Source organism: Hemitrygon akajei, chromosome 27 (assembly GCF_048418815.1).
Source record: "Hemitrygon akajei chromosome 27, sHemAka1.3, whole genome shotgun sequence".
Classification (NCBI taxonomy): Eukaryota; Metazoa; Chordata; class Chondrichthyes; order Myliobatiformes; family Dasyatidae; genus Hemitrygon; species Hemitrygon akajei.
The window spans coordinates 42,056,895-42,079,146 of record NC_133150.1 but is presented as its reverse complement, the minus strand read 5'-3'; the positions used below and the strand labels follow the sequence as shown (position 1 = coordinate 42,079,146).

General features: G+C 39.9%; 1 protein-coding gene across 1 annotated transcript in view; it reads right to left on the bottom strand.

Moving 5' to 3' along the window:
• LOC140717297 (polymeric immunoglobulin receptor-like) overlaps positions 1-22,252 on the bottom strand; it is a 42,993-nt gene that overhangs the window by 7,623 nt on the left and 13,118 nt on the right. Inside the window, exons 3-5 of the mRNA XM_073030738.1 lie at positions 15,064-15,378; positions 11,250-11,376; positions 2,232-2,347 (exon numbers count right to left, since the gene is read on the bottom strand). Coding sequence (XP_072886839.1) covers positions 2,232-2,347; positions 11,250-11,376; positions 15,064-15,378 — 558 coding nt within the window. The remainder of the gene's footprint in view (positions 1-2,231; positions 2,348-11,249; positions 11,377-15,063; positions 15,379-22,252) is intronic.

Below are 22,252 nucleotides of genomic sequence, written 5' to 3'. Positions count from 1 at the left end.
ACCACAGTACAATGTTAAATCCATGCCAACCAACTGAGATATCCATCTGAACTAGTCCCATTAGTCTGCATTTGCTCCACATCCCTCTTGGCCATCCCTATTTATGTACCTGTCCAAATGTCTTTTAAATGAAAGCTTATCTACCTCTACAGCTTCCTCTAGCAGCTCTTTCCGTATGCCTCCCACCCTCTGTGTGAAAACATTTGTCTCTCAGGTGCCTTTTAAGTTTTCCCTTCTCTAACAATAAATCCATTCTTTTAACTTCTCCTACTTCAGGCAGATGGAGCTCATCAGCCGTGGTTGGCAGCTCATCTAGAAGGTAAACTCTGATCTCATACTTCCGCTGCCTTGTTGCTATATCCACTCATGGGGAAGGCTTTGGGTGTAAACCCAGATGGAAAAATCCAGATCTGGAGTCCCTAAGGCAGTCATATGTGGAGTTCAATGCTGACTAGCAATTCTTGCGATGCTGTACGTGGCAAACTATCGGCCTCTGCCATTCCTTTGGGTTCGTCAGATGCGTGGTGAGGAGAAGCTTGTTACAAAGGCAACAGCTTGCTCTCCACATCATGCTGCCCATGCTTGCATATCAAGACAGCTAGGACACAACATCCATTGCCGACCCTGATGAATGGAGGCCTCAGAACTTGTCCTACCATGGGGAGAAAATGTAGCTATTCAATTTATCCACAGCCTTCATGATTTTATGTCACCCTTCAAACTCCTAGGCTTCAGGAAAAAATGTCCCAACATTACCAGCTTCTCCTTATAACTCAAGCCCTCCAATCTTAGTCAAGTCCTCATGAATATTTTCTGCTTATTGACACTCAGCTTATTAACCTCCTTCTGATAACTGAATAACTTCTTGACCAGAATAGCTTGACACCAGACTTTACAACTCCGAATAATTTCCACTGAATGGAGTATCAATAGCTCAAAGGAGAGCTATTTGTAACTCAAGGTACTTGTTCATATGACAATAAACTGCACTTGGAGTTACAAAATGAAATAACATTGTGTAAATGTCTGAATCTATTGAGAAACAGGATGTCTTTGTCTGCTTTTGAATTACCTCTCTTAACTCCTGGTTTGCTGCTTTCATGACTTCCTTTGTACCACTTTCAAAGAAAAACATTCTTGTTCATTCAAGGTATAACCAAAATACTTCCATCATCGTATTAGAGCTTTCAACCATCCGACACAGGTATTGTTTTTGTAGAGACACGCAGCATGCAATAGGCTATTGAAATCTCAACACATTCCCATTCGGATATGTCCATACATGGCCTCCTCTACTGCCATGATGAGGCCAAACTCTGGTTGGAGGAGCAACACCTCATATACTGTCTGGGTAGTCTCCAGCTCTTTGGTATGAACATCGAATTCTCCAACTTCCGGTAATTCCCTCCCTCTCCCTTCCCCCATCCCACTTTCACTCAGCCTCCTCTTCCAGCTGCCTTTCACCTCTCTCATGATTCTGCCTTCTTCTACTACCCATAGTGCTTTCCCCTTACACTCCTTCTTCACCTTTCCTGCCTATCCCTTCCCTGCTTCCCCTCCCCCACCCCTTGATCTTTCCTCTGATTGGTTTTTCACCTGGCACCTTCCACCCTCCCCCCCCCCCACCTTCTTTATAGGGCCCCTGCCTCCTCCTTCTTTAGTCCTGACGAAGGGTCTCGGCCCGAAACGTTGACTGCTCCTTTCAACGGATGCTGCCCGACCTGCTCAGTTCATCCAGCTTATTTGTACGTGTTATTGAAATCTCAAAGTTGTGCTGACATTTTAACCTCCTCCAAGACCATTCTAACCCTTCCCTTTTCCCCTTGCACATAGGCCTCCATTTTTCTTTCATCCATGTGCCTATCTAAGTCTCTTAAATGGCCCAAGTGTATTTGTCTCTACCACCATCGCCGGGAGTGCATTCCACTCTTTTTATATAAAAAAAACCTCTGATATGCCTCCCCATACTTTCCTCCAATCACCTTAAATGTATGCCTTATCACATTAGTCATTGTCATCCTGGGTAATAGGCTCTGGATGTCCACTCTGGCAATGCCTCATCATCTTACACACCTCTATCAAGGTGCTGTCTAACCAGTGCTTTGCAGATGTATAAACTGGTTGCTTTTGTAGACTAGGTGAATGGTCTGAATCCATGAAAGGCACCTCAGAGAGGAGAGCAATTTTTAAACCATCATTTGAACATCATCTTGATACTTAACTAAACTTACCAGTCTTCATCTTCTGCCTGAGTTTTGCACAAACAATGATGGCGGTAATGAACAGCAGGAAGAGAACTGACAAGGCAACTGTCAGTATAAGGTGCCATTGGGATAAAGCTTTCGGCCTGCAAAATTCAACAAAGACATTTAACAGACCTCGACTATTGGGCACACTGAAACGTTCTGCTTCTCCAGTATTACGCTATGTTTTTGATCTGCTAAGAACCAATATGATGTACATTTGAACACAGTTAAATTCTAGAATTTTACTACTTATCCTAAACACGCGAGCCTCTCACTCAATGTCAGCAAGGCCAAGGAGGTGATTATTGACTTCAGTAGAATGAAGCTAGTGGCCCATGAGACAGCCTTCATCAGGGCTGGAGAGGGTCAGCAACTTTAAATTTCTTGGTTACAATTTCAGAGAACCTGTCCTGGAGCCATCACATAAGTGCCATTATAAAGAAAGCATGGCAGCGCCTCTATTTTCTTCGACGTCTGCAAAGATTCGACATGTCATCTAAAACTCTGACCAACTTCTATGGATGTGTGGTGGAGAGTATACTGACTGGCTACATCACAGCCTGGTATGGAAACACCAATGCCCTTGAATGGAAAAGCCTATAAAAAGTAGTGGATACGGCTCAATCCATCATGGGTAAAGCCCACCCCACCTGTGATTACATCTACATGGATCACTGGTACAGGAAAACAGCATCCACCATCAAGGACCCCCATTATTCAGGCCATGCTCTCTTCTCACTGCTGCCGTCAAGAAGAATGCAGAGGAGTCTCAAGACCCACGACACAAGGTTCAGGAACAGTTATTACCCCTCAACCATCAGAGGGGATAACTTCACTCATCCCATCACTGAACAGTTTCCACACCTATAGGCTCACTTTCTTCATCTCATGATCTCGATATTTATTGTTTATTTATTTATAATGATAATTGTTATTTTTCTTTCTTTGTGTATGTGTACAGGTTGTTGTCCTTTACATATTGGTTGTTTCTCCATCCTGTCGGGAATGGTCTTTCATCAATTCTGTTGTGTTTCTGGTACGTACGGTGATTGCCGGTAAAAAAATTAAACTTAGGGTGGTACGTGGTGACAAATATGTACGTTTAAGCTGTGAATTTGGAGATTCTGGAAATCCAAAGCAACATGCACAAACTGCTGGAGGAGCTCAGTAGATCAATCAGCATCTATGGAGAGGAATAGACTGTTGATGTTTCGTTGGGATTGGAAAGGAAGGGGGAAGAAGCCAGAATAAGAAGGTGGGGGGAAGGAGGCGAAGGAGAACAAGATGGCAAGTGACAGGTGAGAGCAAGTGATGAGGTAAGTTGGTCACCTTTTACCTCTTCCACCTGTCACCTCCCAATTTTTTTACTTTATCCCCCTCTCCCTACCCACAGCTGATCTTACATATCACATTTTTTCCATATCATTCCCCCCAACTTTTTATTCTTGCTTCTTTTCCCTTCCTTTCCAATCCTGATGATGGTTCTTCATCCATAAAGGCAACTATATATCCCCCATCCCCCATGAAACACAGAGGAATTGTACAAGCCAACTCCAAATTTGTTGCTGCTACAATTCCTTGTCAATTACATAATTCTACCAATGCCGGCTGGTGGCGTACTGGTATCAGCGCAGGACTTCAGGGTGAGAGGTCCTGAGTTCAAATCTGGCCGACGCTCTCCACCCGTGCTGAGTTGAGCGTTGAGTCAGCAACTCGACCTCGTAAAAAAAAAACCTGGAAAGGGATGGGCTTCGCCAGGTTTCAGATGCCCAAGACATGCCATACGATGAGCAATCAAAAGATCAGTGCAAAAATCTTGTCATGATGGCACCCCGACAACTGCACCAGGAGTTAAGGGTGCGCGTTAGACCTCAGAAAATTCTCATCACGGATCAATAGTTTATCACTATCTAGCAATGAAATCACTGTATTACTAAGTCTAGGAACCCTCCAACCTGATGGCATGAACATCGATTTCTCCAACTTCATGAAATTTGTTGTTTTGTGGCAGTGGTGTAGGGAAAAGACATTAAATTACAAAGATTAATGAATAGCAAAATAAAAAGGAATAACATGACAACAATGAACCTAAATTCTGGTAATGCCTGCCCCTCCCCCTCACCTCTTCTTCATTTTCCCAATTTGGCTTCTTACCTCTTCTCCTCACCTGCCTATCACCTCGCACTGGGTGCCCTTCTTCATCCCTTTCTCCCATGATTCTTTCTCCTCTCCTATAAAATTCCTTCTTCTCCAGCTGTTTCTACTTATCACCCCCTAGCTTCTTACTTCACCCTACCCCCATCCCACTCATCTGGTTCTACCTATCATGTTCTAGTTTGTCCTCCTTCCTCCCCCCCACCTTCTTATTCTGAAATCTTCCCCCTTCTTTTTCACTCCTGATGAAGAGTCTTGGCCCAAAATATCTATTAGAAACATAGAAAACCTACAGCACAATACTGGCCCTTCGGCCTACAATGCTGCACCAAACATGTACTTACTACAGAAACTACCTAGGGTTACCCATAGGCCTCTATTTTTCTAAGCTCTATGTACCTATCAAAGAGTCTCTTTAAAGACCCTATCGTATCCGCTTCCACCACCATTGCCAGCAGCCCATTCCACACACTCACCACTCTCTGTGTAAAAAAACTTACCCCTGACATCCCCTCTGTACCTCCCTCCAAGCACCTAAAAACTGTGCTCTCTCATGCTTGCCATTTCTGCCCTGGGAAAAAGCCTCTGACGATCCACTCAATCAATGCCTCTCATCATCTTATACACCTCTATCAGGTCACCTCTCATCCTCTGCTGCTCCAAGGAGAAAAGGCCGAGTTCACTCAACCTATTTTCGTAAGGCATGCTCCCCAATCCCGGCAACATCCTTGTAAATCTCCGCTGCACCCTTTCTATTTTCCACATCCTTTCTATAGTGAAGTAACCAGAAATGAGCACAGTACTCCAAGTGGGGTCTGACCAGGGTCCTATATAGTTGCAACATTACCTCTCGGCTCTTAAACTCAATCCCACAATTGATGAAAGCCAATGCACTATATGCCTTCTTAACCACAGAGTCAACCTATGCATCAGCATTGAGTGTCCTATGGACTTGAACCCCAAGAACCATCTGATTCGCCACACTGCTAATACTTACCACTAATACTATATTCTGCCATCATATTTGACCTACCAAAATGAACCACCTCATGGTTATCTGGGTTGAACACCATTTGCCAGTTCTCAGCCCAGTTTTGCATCCTATTGATGTCCCGCTGTAACCTCTGACAGCCCTCCACACTATCCACAACACCCCCAACTTTGTGTCATAAGCAAATTTACTAACCCATCCCTCCACTTCCTCATCCAGGTCATTTATAAAAATCACGAAGAGAAGGGGTCCTAGAACAGATCCCTGAGGCACACCACTGGTCACGGACCTCCATGCATGATATGACCCCTCTACAACCATTCTTCACCGTCTATGAGCAAGCCAATTCTGGATCCACAAAACAAGGTCCCCTTGGATCCCATGCTTCCTTACTTTCTCAATAAGTCTTGCTTGTGGTACCTTATCAAATGCCTTGCTGAAATCCATATACACGACATCTACTGCTCTACCTTCATCAATATGCTTATTCACATTCTCAAAAAATTCAATTAGGCTCGTAAGGCACAATCTGCCTTTGACAAAGCCATGCTGCTATTCCTAATCATAGTATGCCTCTCCAAATGTTCATAAATGTTGCCTCTCAAGATCTTTTCCATCAATTTACCAACCACTGAAGTAAGACTCAGTGGTCTATAATTTCTTGGGCTATCTCTACTCCCTTTGTTGAATATCTGCAACCCTCTAATCTTCCGGAATCTCTCCCATCTCCATTGATGATGCAAAGAACATTGTCAGAGGCTCAGCAATCTCCTCCCTCACCTCCCACAGTAGCCTGGGGTACATCTCATCTGGTCCTGGAGATTTATCCAATTTGATGCTTACCAAAAGCTCCAGCACATCCTCTTTCTTAATGTTTATCTGCTCAAGCTTTTCAATCCACTGTAAATCATCCCTAAATCACCAAGATCCTTTTCCATAGTGAATATTGAAGCAAAGCATTCATTAAGTACCTCTGCTATCTTCTCCGGTTCCATACATACTTTTCCATTGTCACACTTGATTGGTCCTATTCTCTCATGTCTTATCCTCTTGCTCTTCACATACTTGTGGATTGCCTTGGGGTTTTCCTTAATCCTGCTCACCAAAGCCTTCTCATGGCCCCTTCTGGCTCTCTTAAGCTCCTTCCTGCCAGCCCTTCGATCTTCTAGATCTCTATCATTACCTAGTTTTTTGAACCTTTCATAAGCTTTTTCCTTCTTGACTAGATTTTCAACAGCCTTTGTACACCATGGTTCCCGTACCCTACCATCCTTACCCTGTCTCATTGGAATGTACCTATGCAGAATGCCTCGCAAATATCCCCTGAACATTTGCCACATTTCTGCCATACATTTCCCTGAGAACATGTGTTCCCAAATTTTGCTTCCAAGTTCCTGCCTGATAACTTCATATTTCCCCTTACTCCAATTAAATGCTTTCCTAACTTGTCTGTTCCTATCCCTCTCCAATGCTATGGTAAAGGAGATAGAATTGTGATCACTATCTCCAAAATGCTCTCCCACTGAGAGATCTGACACCTGACCAGGTTCATTTCCCAATACCAGATCAAGTACAACCTCTCCTCTTGAAGGCTTATCTACATATTGCATCAAGAAACCTTTCTGAACACTCCTAACAAACTTCACCCCATCTAAACCCCTTGCTCTAGGGAGATGCCAATCAATATTTGGGAAATTAAAATCTCCCACCACAACAACCCTGTTATTATTAAACCTTTCCAGAATCTGTCTCCCTATCTGCTCCTCGATGTCCCTGTTGTTACTGGGTGGTCTATTAAAAACACCCAGCAGAGTTATTGACCTCTTCTGGTTTCCAACTTCCACCCACAGAGACTCAGTAGACAATACCTCCATGAATTCCTCCTTTTCTGGAGCCATGACACTATCTCTGATCAGCAGTGCCACGTCCCCAACTCTTTTGCCTCCCTCCCTGTCCTTTCTGAGATGTCAGGGGTAAGTTTTTTTTACACAGATAGAGGTGAGGGCATGGAATGAGCTGCCGGTGGTGGTGGTGGAGGTGGAAATGTTAGGGTCTTTTAAGAAACTCATGGATGGATAGATGGAGCTTAGAAAAATAGAGGGACTATGGGTAAGTCTAGGTAGTTCTAAGATAAGGTCATGTTTGGCACAGCTTTGTGGGCCAAAGGGCCTGTATTGTGCTGTAGGTTTTCCATGTTTCTATCTAAAGCCTGGCACTCTAAGTAACCCTTCCTGCCCCTGAGCCAAGTCTCTGTAATGGCCGCAACATCATAGCTCCAAGTATTGATCCATGCTCTAAGCTCATCTTCTTTGTTCATGATGCTTCTTGCATTAAAGTAGACACATCTCAAACCATCAGACTGAGCACATCCCTTCTCTATCACCTGCTTATCCTCCCTCTTGCACCGTTTCCAAGCTTTCCCTATTTGTGAGCCAACAGCCCCTACCTCCATCTCTTCAGTTCGGTTCCCACCTCCCAGCAATTCTAGTTTAAACTCTCCCCAAAAGCCCCAGCAAACCTCCCTGCCATGATATTGGTTCCTCTTGGATTCAGGTGCAACCCATCCTTTTTGTACAGGTCACGTCTGCCCCAAAAGAGGTCCCAATGATGCAGAAATCTTAATCCCTGCCTCCTGCTCCAATCCCTCAGCCATGCATTTATCCTCCACCTCACTCTATTCCTATTCTCACTGTCACATGACACAGGCAGTAATCCTGAGATTACCACCTTTGAGGTCCTGCTTCTCAACTTCCTTCCTAACTCCCTGTAGACTGTTTTCAGAACCTCCTTCCTTTTTCTACCTATGTCGTTGGTACCAATGTGTACCACGACCTCTGGCTGTTCACCTTCCCACTTCAGAATATCGTGGATGCAATCAGAAGCATCCCAGACCCTGGCTCCGGAGGCAAACTACCATCCGTGTTTCTTCCCTGCATCCACAGCATCGCCTGTCTGACCATCTAACTATAGTGTCACCTTTTACTGCTGCCTTCTTCCTTTCTCTACCCTTCTGAGCCACAGGGCCAGACTCTGTGCCAGATGCACGGCCACTGTTGCTTCCCCCAGGTAGGCCGTCCCCCCAGCAGTATTCAAACAGGAATATTCATTGTTAAGGGGGACAGCCACAGGGGTACTCTCTAGTATCTGACTCTTGCCCTTCCCTCTCCTGACTGTTACCCACTTATCTGTCTACTAAGTTTCTGTGGCTTCTTTATTCATTTCCATAGATTCTTGTGATATCTTCTCCATTCCTTTCTTGTCCTGATGAAAGGTCTTGGCCCAAGATGTTGACTGTTAATTCATTTCTATAGATGCTGCCTGACCTGCTGATTTTCTCCAGCATTTCATGTGAGTTTCACTGTATGACTGGTAAAGTTGCATTTTCCTGTGACATTTACTGTGAGTTGTTCTCTGAATACTGTAATGCTGAGGTAAAGCTGAATTGTCCCATGAAATGACTAACCTGATCAGATGTGAGGAAACTGAAGTCTCAGTGGATTCTGCTTTCTTGGTGGACATCCAATTCTGAGGTGAAGTAGTCCACATGATTTCAGTGGAAATTTCCAAGGTGGTTGCCTCCTTTTCTGGAGCTAAAGTGGATCAAATATCTGATCATTGAATGTCTCAAAGCAATTTCCAGCTCCATGATGTGTCTGCAGTGCCCCAGCTAGGAGGTCTCCTGCAATGTGCGGGAAGGTTCTTGGTTCAAATCTGACACCAGCGGTTTGAGAAAGAATCTCCAGTCCGGTGATCCACTGAAGTCCCCTCCTGCTGAAGTCATCTTCAGATGGCCAAGCACCATAAGCGGGGCAATAAGGATCAAGGATAAATCTTATTTGCTATTTACATTTACATGTATTTGGAATTTACTGTGGTGTTTGTTGATGCAACATGCAACAAAAAAACAATTAGAAGGAATAAAGAATGATCTATTTTTTTATTCTTTCGAGGATAGAGGTTAGAGGTAGGAGGAAATCTTGCCTGATAAATCTATTGGAATTCTTTGAGGAAATAACAAACAAGATACACAAAGGAGGGCCACTAGATGGTTTTTACTTGGATTTTCAGAAGACCTTTGTCAAGGTGGCACATATGAAGCTGCTTATCAAGATAAGTGCCTATGGAATTACAGGAAAGATACTAGCATGAATAGAATATTGGCTGACAGGCAGAAGGCAAAGAATGGGAATAAAGGGGACTTTTCTGGTTAGCTGTCGGTGACTAGTGATGTTCCACGGGGTCTAGTGTTAGGGCTACTTTCCATGTTAAGTCAATGATTTAGATAGTGGAATTGATTGCATTGGGGCCAAGTTTACAGATGATATAAAGATAGTTGCAAAGACAGGTAGTGCTGAGGTAGCAGGGAGTCTGCAGAAGGTCTTAGACAGATAAAAGGATAGACTATTTTCTATACGGGGAGAAAATTCAAAATTCAGAGGTAAAAGGAGTCTTTTTGTAGGATTCCTTAAAGGTTAACTTGCAGGTTGGGTCCCTTCAGTTATGACTCTTTTCAGCATTTGAAAACAATCTTCTTGCTCATGAGATAACTTTGATGCACAAAGAGTGACATAAGTGGTTTGACACAGCTGACAGACAAGGGTGAATGAAGCCAGATAAATCACCAGCTCCAAGAAATGTCTCATCTCCTCTCTGTTTATGGGCCTCTCCATGTTTTTAGTGTCTGATGTCTTTCTTGGGTCAGCCATCACACCCTCTTCAGATATGACACTCGGGTGAACTCCTTGCATTGCCCACTGGAAATAGAAGTTTTTTATTATCTAATATAATGATAAGCAGATTACCTAATAAAGTGGCCACTGAGTGTATTTCCTGGCAAAAACCTGCTCACATGAGCTAGTTCCTGGGCAGGCTCCATAACAAGTTGCTCGAAAATTAATTCCTAATGTACTCTACAATGTTTTTCTCTTTGATACCCTTGCCGGTTTAGGGCTTTCAATCAATATGAAGGAACTGATCATTGACATTAAAAAGTAGTTTGCAGTATGTGCTTATGTATGTATCATTAATGCAGAGTTGGAGATACATGAGAACTTCAGTCACAACCGTAAATATCACCAAGAATTTGTCCTGGCCCAGCCATATAGATGCTACAACTGAGAAAGCACACTGACCCTCTGCTTCATCAGAGGCTTAAGGGAATTTGGCATCTCCAATGACCCTCACCAATTTTTGTAGATACACCACAGAAAGCATCCTAACTGGATGAATCACTATTTTTATAGCAGCTGCTCTTCCAAAGGCCACAAGAGCTGTGAACATAACTCAATCCATCAGATAAACCAGTCTCCCTTCTTTGGTCTATTTCTGTACTTCTGTCTCTAGTCTCTGCTCAGGAAAGCATCCTTCAAAAATCAGTCTTTGCCACCTCTTCTCATCACCTGCCTATCTCAGCCCCCTGGATCTCCTCCTCCTTCCATTTTTCCCATGATCCTCATGATGCACTCTCCTCTCCTGAGAGACTCCATGTTCTCCAGCCCATTCTCGTTTCTACTTATCACTGCAAGCTTCCTGCTTCACCCCACCTGCCTCCCCCAGCGACTCAACTGGCTTCACCTATCATGTTCTAGCTTCCCCTCCTTCCATACACTCCACCCCCACCTCCTTATTCTGGTATCTTCTCCATTCTTCTCTAGTCCTTTTGAAAGATCTTGGCCCAACATCTCAACTGTTAATTCATTTCCATAGATGCTGCTTGACCTGCTGAGTTTCTCCAACGCTTCGTGTGAGTTTCACTGTATGACTGGTAAAGTTGCATTTTCCTCTGACATTTACTGTGAGTTGTTCTCTGAATACTGTAATGCTGAGGTAAAGCTGAATTGTCCCATGAAGTGACTAACCTGATCGGATGTGAGGAAACTGAAGTCTCAGTGGATTCTGCTTTCTTGGTGGACATCCAATTCTGAGGTGAAGTAGTCCACATGATTTCAGTGGAAATTTCCAAGGTGGTTGCCTCCTTTTCTGGAGCTAAAGTAGATCAAATATCTGAGCATTGAATGTCTCAAAGCAAGTACTATTTCCATTTTGTATCAGCAGTGCCCCAGTGGGAAGTCTCTGACAATGTGCGGGGAGATTCTTGGTTCAAGACCCACACCAGGATTTTGAGTAATACTCTCTAGGCTGGTGATCCACTGCAGTGGCTTCCTGCTGAAGCCATCTTCAAATGGCTAAACCCCATGAGTTGGGCATCAAGGACCAAGGGTAAATTTTATTTGCTATTTACATTTGCACGAGTTTGGAATTTACTGTGGTGTTTGTTGATGCAACATGCAACAAAGAAAGAACACTTAACAATTAGAATAAATAAAGCATTTTATATTTCTTTGTACTTTTGAGGATAGAGGTTAGAGGTAAGGGGAAATCTGGCCTGAAGTATCTGTTACAGTTCTTTGAGGAAATAAAAACAGGATACACAAAGGAGAGTCAGTGGATGTTACTTGCTTGGATTTTCAGAAGGCCTTTGACAAGGAACCACACATAAGGTTGATAACAAGTTAAATGCCTATGGTATTAAAGGAAAGGTACCAGCATAAATAGAATATTGGCTGACAGGCAGAGGGCAAGAGAGGGAATAAAGGGGGACTTTTCTGGTAAGCTGCTGGTGACTAGTGGTGTTCCACAGGGTTTGGTTTTGGGTCCACTTCTTTTCACATTGTATGCCAATGATTTGGATGATGGAATTGATCGCTTTGTGGCCAGATTTACAGACGATTTAAAGATACGTGAAAAGTCAGGTAATTTTAAGGAGGTGGGGAAGCCTGCACAAGGTTTTAGAGAGATAACGGCATAGACTATTTTCTAAATGAGGTGAAAATTTGAAAATGAGATGTACAAAGGGATTTGGGATTCCTTTTTCAGAATTCCTTAAAGGTTAACTTGTAGTTTGAGTAAATGGTATAGAAGGTAAATGTTATGTTAGCATTCATATTGAAAGGACAAGAATATAAAAGCAACGATATACAGACCATAAATCATTGGTCCCATTTCTGTCCAAACCACTGAACGACTGTCCCATGAGGATACAGCACGTGTTGAGAAGGCTGCAGAAATATGATGTGAAGATGATCTACACTGTGGAAAATCAAGTTTGCTGCTGATGCGCTGTCTTGTGCAGTTTATGAGAAAGAGCAGATTGGACAAGAGGGTAATGCAGATATACAGGTCTTTGTTGAGAAGATTGTCACCTCCCTTCCAATATCTCTGAAAAGAACAGAGCAGATTAGGAAAGCAGCAGGGTCAGATGAAACAATGAATGAACTCAAAGATACGATATGGAAAGCATTGACAGCAGCTAAGAATGACTGTCCAAAGGGTATTCAGGATTCTTGGGCATCCAGAGCTGAACTGTTAGTAGTGAAAGGTATGGTCTTCAAATGGAGCAATTTTGCTTCTTCAAAGGGAATTCTCCAAAAGATGCACAACGGGCATTTGATGAGGGAATATGTAAACGTAGAGCTTGTGAAGTGATATACTGGTCAAGAAAGAACTGAGACATCAACCAGACCATTGCTTCATGTGAAATAGGCCTTACCGACAGATAAGAAATTAGCAAGCAGAACTGCTTCCACCAATACCTTGTACCAGACAGATAGTACTTCAATGTTGGAGAGGGTTTGTTTGATTGTAATGGGAAGAATCACATTGTTGTAACAAACTAATTTTCCAATTACCCAGATATTGCAACACTGCAATCAACATCCAGCATAGCAGTCATCACCTTCCTGAAAGCTGTGTTTGCAAGGGAGGGAGTTCCTCGTGATGTAGTGTCAGACAAGGGATCATAATTAGAGCTGTGAATTTCAGTTCTTTGCCAATGAATGAGGGTTTTGACATATAACATCAGTTAAAATCTAGCAGAGAGTTTACTCAATGTAGTGAAGGGCCTCATGAAGAAAGCGCAAGATGGATGAGAGGATTTCCACAAAAGTCTAGTGATTTACAGTGTGCCACTGTGGAATGGCCTTTCACCAGCCCGAGAGCTGATTGGTTGACAGACACGCACCAACCTTCCAGTGCATGAAATCCTGTTGACACCTAAATGAGTACACAAGGTCACACTGGCTAAAGTAAAAAGGATAGAAAAACAGAAAGAGTATCATGACAAGACTGCGAAAAGACCACCAGTCTCAAAGCCTGGAGATCATGTGAATTCGAGATCACGATTTTGGCATACGGTCCATGAAAGGATATGTGCAAGAGGATGTAGATCCACATTCCTATCAAAATTCGAATCAAAAAGAGAAAAGTGACTGACTACAGATTATAGATATCTTTGTTACAATGAATTATTCTTCCTTGCAGGTCAATGAGAACGTAGAATTGTATTTGTTTTTCTTTCAAGAAGCCAGATGTGTTATTATGTGTGCATATTAAATAACTTCAGTTCCCAGTGGGCAATGTGAGGGGTTCACCCGGTACCAGAAGCTACGATGGTGACCTGGTTGCACAGGTCAAGGGTTGAGCAGCAGTTCAGTAATAAAATGTTCTCACATTTTATTGATCATGAACATACCTCAGTAGCCTCTTTATTAGGTAAAGGCAATACGTAATAAAATTGGCACCGAGTGTAATTTCTGGAATCTTTCTAAATAGTGATCTGACAAAGTTCCTTTTATTTTGGGGAATTTATTTCTGGTGAAAGTCCATGATCAACCTCTTTGTTATCATCAGTTAAGAGGAAAGTAGTGATTTCTTTGGCACTCTCCAGATGAGCTTTTGTGCGCCTGGTCAAAGAATGTTCCTGAGAGTGTCCCAGTTACCTGAAAATCCCGTCAGCAGCTGAGGCTACATTTCCACCCTCCATCCCCTACTGGGACATCTCCCACACTGAAGCTGGGCTCTTGCTGTTGGTCACAAGCGTAGATCACACTGGGTCAGCATTTCAGTGTTGAACCAAGGGGATGGAATGAAAGCAGAAGGATCCTGAGCCTAATCTGTCCACTTCTGGGACTACAGAGAAAAGGCAAGGCCTCCAACTCCCACTGCTGGGAAACTGGAGCATCTGAGATGGGAGAGTGGGAATTGGGTTTGTGGGGATGGAGAGAGAAGGGAGAATGCTGAGGAAGGGGAGAGTGATCAGTGTGAAGGAGGGGAGAAAGGGAGAATAAAGGTGAAGGGTGGATATAAAATACTCTGGTAATTTCCCGCAAGGATGTGAAAATAATGTTCGATATTTCATCTCTTTAATAACTGAGACAGAGATAATGTAAACTGTTAACTGTTCAGCAAAGTATTCCCACTTCTTATCATTTGTATTTTGTTCAGATTGCCAGAAATCCCAACCATTCTTTTAGTGTAGTTGTAATGACCAGTTTGTAGGAAGGACAGGGAGCAGGGTGGAGAGGCTGCAAGGGAGGTTCACCGGGAAGTTGCCTTGTATGCAACAATTAAATTATGTGGAAAGTCTAGAGAGACTGGGTTGTTCTTTTTTGGGAGGTGAAGACTGAAGAGGGACTGACTGATATCTGCCAAACTATATGGGGAATAGATGGAATTGTTTGTGGTAAACTTCTGCTCACAGTGTATGTAACCAGGGAGTGAAGTTTAAGGTAAGGAATAAAAGTCTTAGAGGGCATATAAAGAATATTTTTACTTCACCCAGAGGTGAGGGAGGAAATTCCAAGGCTGGAAGAGTGAAGAAAAATATTAACGTACCTTCAGAAACCTCCAGTGAAATGGTAAACCTTTTGTTCCATGTGTAGAATGCCCTTTCTATCATACACTGGTACAGCCCTTCATCACTCTTCATTAGATTGTCCATGGTTACTGAGAATATCCCTTGTGTTTTCTTATCAGTAATTGATACTCGTCCATTTTGTGGCTTCTCAGTCGAAACCAGAGCATCACAACCAACGAATGTTACACCCTTGCACCATTTCTTCACGTTGTCCCTGTATTTCAGATCATACTGACATTCCACAGTGACTGATTGTCCCACTACTCCTCTGACCTTCTCAGGTCCGGTTAAGCCTGTGAATTGATTAATAATGAAAGGTCATTCAGACATCACCAGTACAAAGTGCAGTTAGTAATATAATCTCATCATTTCAGTTGTTCAGAAAATTCCATGATTTTGCAGAGATCATGTTCCACTTTAATATTTTATCCCTGATGTTGATCCTTATATCACTGATATTGTTCCTGAAGTTACAGTGAAAGTGGAATTGCTCAGTTAGGCATTTCCAAATTGTGCATGTGCTGTTTCTTCTGTTGGTGTGTTGGTTCAATCTGTGCAGACTGGAAGTAAAATCTCCACCCTGCTGACAATCAACACTGGCTCTCCTCAGCGATGTGTGTTTAGCCCACTTCTCTACTCCCAGACACCCATGACTAGGGACAGCTCAAATGTCATCCAGAAATTTGCTAATGATACAGCCATTGTTGGCAGAATTTCAGATGGTGACGAGAGGGCATACAGGAGTGGGATACACTAGCTAGTTGAGTGGTGTCACAGAAACAACCTTGTGCTCATCGTATTTAAGACCAAAGAACTGATTGTGGACTTTTGAAAAGGTAAGATGAGGGAACACATGTTAATCCTCAGGGAAGGATCAGAAGTGGACAGCGTGAGAAACTTCAAGTTCCTGGGTGTTCATTTGTATGAGGATCTTTTTTTAAAAACTTTTTTTATTGTTTTCAAATAGTTACAGAATAAATGTGTATGAAAAAAAAATGTGTTACCCAGTCCCCCTCCCCTTAACCCCTCCCCCTAACATCCCTATTAAAAAAAAAGAAAGAAAAAAAAAGGAATGCCTGGATATTGGAGGGTCCTCACGTGCTCCATGGAGTTCGTAATAACTTTAGTATATATATTTATTTCTTTCCCCAAGTAACCAATTATTTCATCTTCGGAGCACCTATATATTTAATCCTGTCTTTTGTAAATAAGGGCACCAAATTTTCAAAAATGTTTCATATTTATCTCTTAAATTATAAGTAATTTTTTCAAGTGGAATACAGCCATAAATTTCGTTCTTCCAACGATCTATACTTAGATATGTATCCGATTTCCAAGTCACTGCAATAGCTTTTTTGGCTACTGCCAATGCAATTTTTATAAATTCTTTCTGATATTTACTCAATCTGGATATCAGTTTTATCCCTTCAATATTACCTAGTAAAAGTAATATTGGGTTGTGTGGAAGTTGTATTCCAATAATTTGTTCCAGTCAAACTCTTAAATTTGTCCAAAAAGGTTGAGTTTTAGAGCAAGACCAAGTAGAATGTAAAAAAGTACCAATTTCTTGGTTACATCGGAAACACTGATCAGATAAATTTGGGTTTAATTTATTTATTTTTTGTGGTGTAATATATAGTTGATGTAAAAAGTTGTATTGCACTAATCTTAATCGAACGTTTATTGTATTTGTCATACTCTCAAGACATAGTCTTGACCAGTTTTTTTCTTCAATTTTGATATTCAAATCACTTTCCCATTTTTGTCTTGACTTATGGACTCCTTGTTTAATTGCCTGTTTTTGAATCAAATTATACATACAAGAGATAATTTTTTTAATCTTTCCTTTTTGAATTAAAGTTTCTATTTCATTGGGTTTCGGTAGTAACATTGTTTGACCTAACTTTTCTCTTAAATAAGCCCTTAGTTGAAAGTAACAAAAAAGAGTGTTGTTTGATACTTTATATTTATTCTTTAATTGATCAAATGACATTAATATACCTCCTTCAAAACAATCTCCTATATATCTAATCCCTTTTTGAAACCAATTATATAAAAGTTGATTATCCATTGTAAAAGGAATAAGTCTATTTTGAATTAAAGATCTCTTTGCTAATAAGGATTTATTTGTCTCATCGTCAACATTTATCTTATTCCATAAATCAATCAAATGTTTTAATATAGGAGATTCTTTCTTTTCCCGTATCCATTTAGATTCCCATTTATATATAAAGTCTTCTGGTATGTTTTCTCCTATTTTATCTAGTTCTATTCTGATCCATGCTGGTTTGTCTTTCTCAAAAAAAGATGCAATAAATCTAAGTTGATTTGCTTTATAATAATTCTTAAAATTTGGAAGTTGTAACCCTCCTAGCTCAAATTTCCATGTCAATTTTTCCAACGATATTCTTGACATCTTACCTTTCCAAAGAAACTTCCTCACATATTTATTTAGCTCTTGAAAAAACTTCTGGGGTAATTGTATTGGTAGTGATTGAAATAAGTATTGTAATCTAGGGAATATATTCATTTTTATGGTATTTACTCTACCTACTAATGTTATTGGTAATACCATCCATTTATCAAGATCTTCTTGAATTTTTTTCAATAGTGGTAAATAATTTAATTTGTATATGTTCTTTATATCATTATCAACTCTTATACCTAAATATTTTATACCATTTGCCGGCCATCTAAATTGGGTTATTGATCGACATTGATTATAGTCTCCTTTAGTAAGAGGTAAAATTTCACTTTTATCCCAATTTATTTTGTAACCTGATACTTTCCCATATTCTTCTAATCTATAGGATAATTTATGCAACGATTGCAATGGGTTTGTTAGATAAAGCAGAACATCATCAGCAAATAAGCTAATCTTGTATTCTTCCTGGTTAACTCTAAAACCCTTAATATCTGGGTCCATTCTAATCAATTCAGCTAATGGCTCTATCGCCAACACAAATAAAGCAGGTGATAATGGACAACCTTGCCTAGTTGACCTTGTTAACTGAAATGGTGTTGAAATTTGACCATTTGTCACTACTTTAGCTTTGGGATTAGTATTTAAGGTTTTAATCCATTTTATAAAAGATTCTCCTAATCCGTATTTTTCCAATACCTTAAATAAAAAGTCCCACTCCAATCTATCAAATGCTTTTTCTGCATCTAAAGCAACTGCTACGCTCATTTCCTCCCTCTTCTGTGCTAAATGAATTATACTAAATAAGCGAGTTACATTATCTGCTGATTGTCTATTTTTAATAAATCCTGTTTGATCCATATGTACTAATTTTGGTAAGCATTTAGATAATCTATTAGATAAGATTTTTGTTATTATTTTATAATCAGTATTTAATAAAGAAATCGGTCTATATGATGATGGCTTTAAAGGATCTCTCTTTTTTTGGCAATACTATTAAAATGGCTGTCGAAAAAGATTCTGGAAGTTTATGCGTTCTTTCCGCTTGGTGTATTAACTCCATAAGAGGAGGAATTAATAAATCTTTAAACTTTTTATAGAATTCAGGCGGAAAACCATCTTCTTCTGGAGATTTATTACTTTGAAGTGATCCTAGGGCTTCTTCGACCTCTTTCAATGTAAAAGGCATATCTAATCCCTTCTGTTCTTCCGTATTTTATTTTGGAAGAGTTATTTGTGATAGAAACCTTTCTATCTTGACATTGTCATTTTGTGATTCTGATTTGTACAACTCAGAGTAAAAATTCTTAAAAGCTTCATTAATTTCTAAAGGTTTATAAGTAATTTTATTTACTCTTGTTCGAATTGCATTTATTGTTTTAGAAGTCTGATCTGTTTTTAGCTGCCATGCAAGAACTTTATGTGATCTTTCACCTAGTTCATAATATCTTTGTTTAGTTCTCATAATTGCTTTTTCTGTTCGATATGTTTGGAGCGTATTATATTGTAACTTCTTGTTAATAAGTTGTCTTCGTTTTTCTTCTGTCATATTTCTTTGGGATTCTTTTTTCTAATTTTGTAATCTCTTTTTCCAATTGATCTATTTCTATCATATATTTCTTCTTAATTTTAGAAGTATAACTTATTATCTGACCTCTCAAGTATGCCTTTGTTGCTTCCCACACTATAAATTTATCATCAACTGAATGTGAATTTATATCTAAAAAGAACTGAATCTGTTTTTTCATAAAATCACAAAAGTCTTGACGTTTTAATAATATTGAATTAAATCTCCACCTATAAACTGATTCCTCTTTATCTATCATTATCATTGTCATTATTAAAGGAGAATGATCTGACAATATTCTTGCTTTATATTCCACATTTTTCACTCTATCTTGAATATTCATTGATAATAGGAAAAAATCTATCCTTGAATATGTTTTATGTCTATTTGAATAAAATGAATAATCTCTTTCTTTTGGATTAATTCTTCTCCATATATCAATCAGATTTAAGTCTTTCATCAATGATAGAGTTAATTTTACTGCTTTTGATTTTGTAACAACCTTTGTTGATCTATCTAAAACTGGATCTAGACAAAAATTAAAATCTCCACCTATTAATATTTTATCATGTGCGTTAGCCAAATTCAAAAAGACCTCCTGTATGAATTTTACATCATTTTCATTTGGTGCATAAATGTTCATAAGGGTTCATAGTTCTGAAAAAATTTGACAGTGTATAATTAGATATCTCCCTGCCGAATCAATTAATACGTTTTGTATTTTAATTGGTAGATTTTTGTTAACCAAAATTGCAACTCCTCTCGCCTTTGAATTAAATGAAGCTGCAATAACATTTCCAACCCAGTCTCTTTTTAATTTCTGATGTTCTATGTCTATTAAATGAGTTTCTTGTAAAAAAAGCTATATCTGTTTTCATTTTTTAAATATATGTTAAGATTCTTTTTCTTTTTACTGGCCCATTAAGCCCATTAACATTAAAACTTAAAAAATTTAGTAGATTAGTCATTATTTTTTTTATTATATTACTCCAATCTATAATAATACCTAATCTTTCAACTTTCATGGTATCCTGGGAAATCTTTATAAAAATCTCCGTGTTGCTATGTGTGTCCCCACCAATCATCCAGGCAAAAAGATAGAAGAAAATTAAAATATAAAGAAAAAAACAAAATACCCCACTACTAATGTTGTGGAAAAAAAACACAACATTACCCCCCTCTGCTGTACGGGTCATGGCAACCGCCATGATTACACACGTGAATCCCGCAGTAACCGATCCAAAGCTCCCCAGCCCCCCCCGCAACACAAAAAAGTATATGTATAAGAAGAGAAAAAAAATGCTATTCTCATTTAGTATTTCTAAAATTTTGCTTTTCTCTTCTATAATATCCATAAATGTCCATCACTTCTGTTCGTTGGGTCTATCTTCATCTTTAATCCATTACGTTTGGAAGCCTCTATGTGTAATTAGCGAATAGATGGAAGTTCTTGTACAAACTCCTCCGCTTTTCGATAATTGGGAAAAAAAATTTTTCCCTCCTCCAAAAAAATTATCAGTGTTGCTGGATGACGCATTGTAAATTTATAACCCTTTACCCATAAGGCTTTTTTCACTGGGTTAAATTCCTTCTTTCTCTTCAACAGGTTGTAACTTATATCAGGATAAAAAAGAACTGGTTTCCCTGCTATCATCAATGGCCCGTTTCTATTTTTGGCACTTTGGGCAGCGGCCTTCAGGATCTTTTCTTTGTCTTGGTATCGTAAGCATTTTATCAAAATTGATCGTGGGTTTTGATCAGCTCGAGGTCTTGACCTTAAGGATCTATGAGCCCTTTCGATCTCAATTGGAATTTCTTCTTCCATTTCCAACTTTTCAGGGATCCATTTTTGAAAAAAAATTATTGGATCTTCTCCTTCTATATCTTCTTTAAGTCCAACAATTTTAATATTATTTCGTCTACTGAAATTTTCAAGCTTATCAATTTTTTCCATAAATTGTTTTCTTTCTGATGCCCAAGCAGCATTTTCATTTTCTATTTTGTCCATTCTTTCAACCATGTCCTCCGTTGTAGTTTCCAAGTCCGTAATTCTTTTTTCCATTTTTTCCTGTCTCTTTGTCATTTTATCAAGCATAATCTCCATTTTGGTCATTTTTTTCGAGTATTTTTTGATTATTTTTAATTACTTTTAATGTGTCTAATTTATGCATTATTTGCCTCAAAGTCTTTTCTATATTTCTAGAAGGACTTTTAACTCCTTCTTCATCTGATCCTTCCGAGACATTTGACTCTCTCTCCGATTCGCTATCACTTTCAGTTGCAGTGGTAGCTGGGCTTTGTAGTTTTTGTTGCTCCCATTTGCGCATGCTCCATCCTTCATGTTTGTGCAATTCACGATGGCCTTTCCCTTTAGGAATGGCCAATGTTGCCGCAGTCTCCTGTTCCATATCGCCGGTGGTATAATGTACCTGAGACCGCGGTTCCTCGGTAGACGTGGGCCTTGTTCTTGTTCCAACTTGCGTAATCTTCCCGGTGTTAGTTTTCTTCATCTTCCTTCTTTGAGGCATAGCTTGACACAATCCGGAGTAGTTTATAAGTAACTTTTAGAAGGTACTGACTAACTTTTCTTCATTTAGACATTAATATATTAACTTTTTACAGGAGAGCTGGGTTCCAGCGTCTCGATTCTAAGTCATCACGTGACGTCCCCCATTTGTATGAGGATCTAACCTGTTTCCAACATATCGATGCAGCTAAGAAAAGGGCAAGACAGAGGCTATATTGCATTCGCAGTCTGAGGAGATTTGGTGTGTTACCTACAATCCACAGTGTACCATGAAAAGCAATCTGATTGGATGCATCACCATCTAGTATCGGTAACAACTTCTGCCCATCTGCTCTCCGATTTCTGAACAGACATTGAGCTCATGAACCCTACATCACTTCTTCTTTTTCTATTTTTGCAACTTATGTAATAAAACAATTTGTATCTGTTATATATTTTTACAACTCTTCAGCTTACTTTGATCCTGTTCAGTAGCTCACCACCCACCCTCCATACCAGACGGTGATACAAACAGTCAGTATATATCTACACACAGTACCTACTGTAATTCAGTTTTTCCCTATATTATCATGTATGGTGTTGTACAGCTGGTGCAAAGTTAACAAATTTCACGAAATATGTTGGTGATATTAAACCTGATTCTAATTCTGA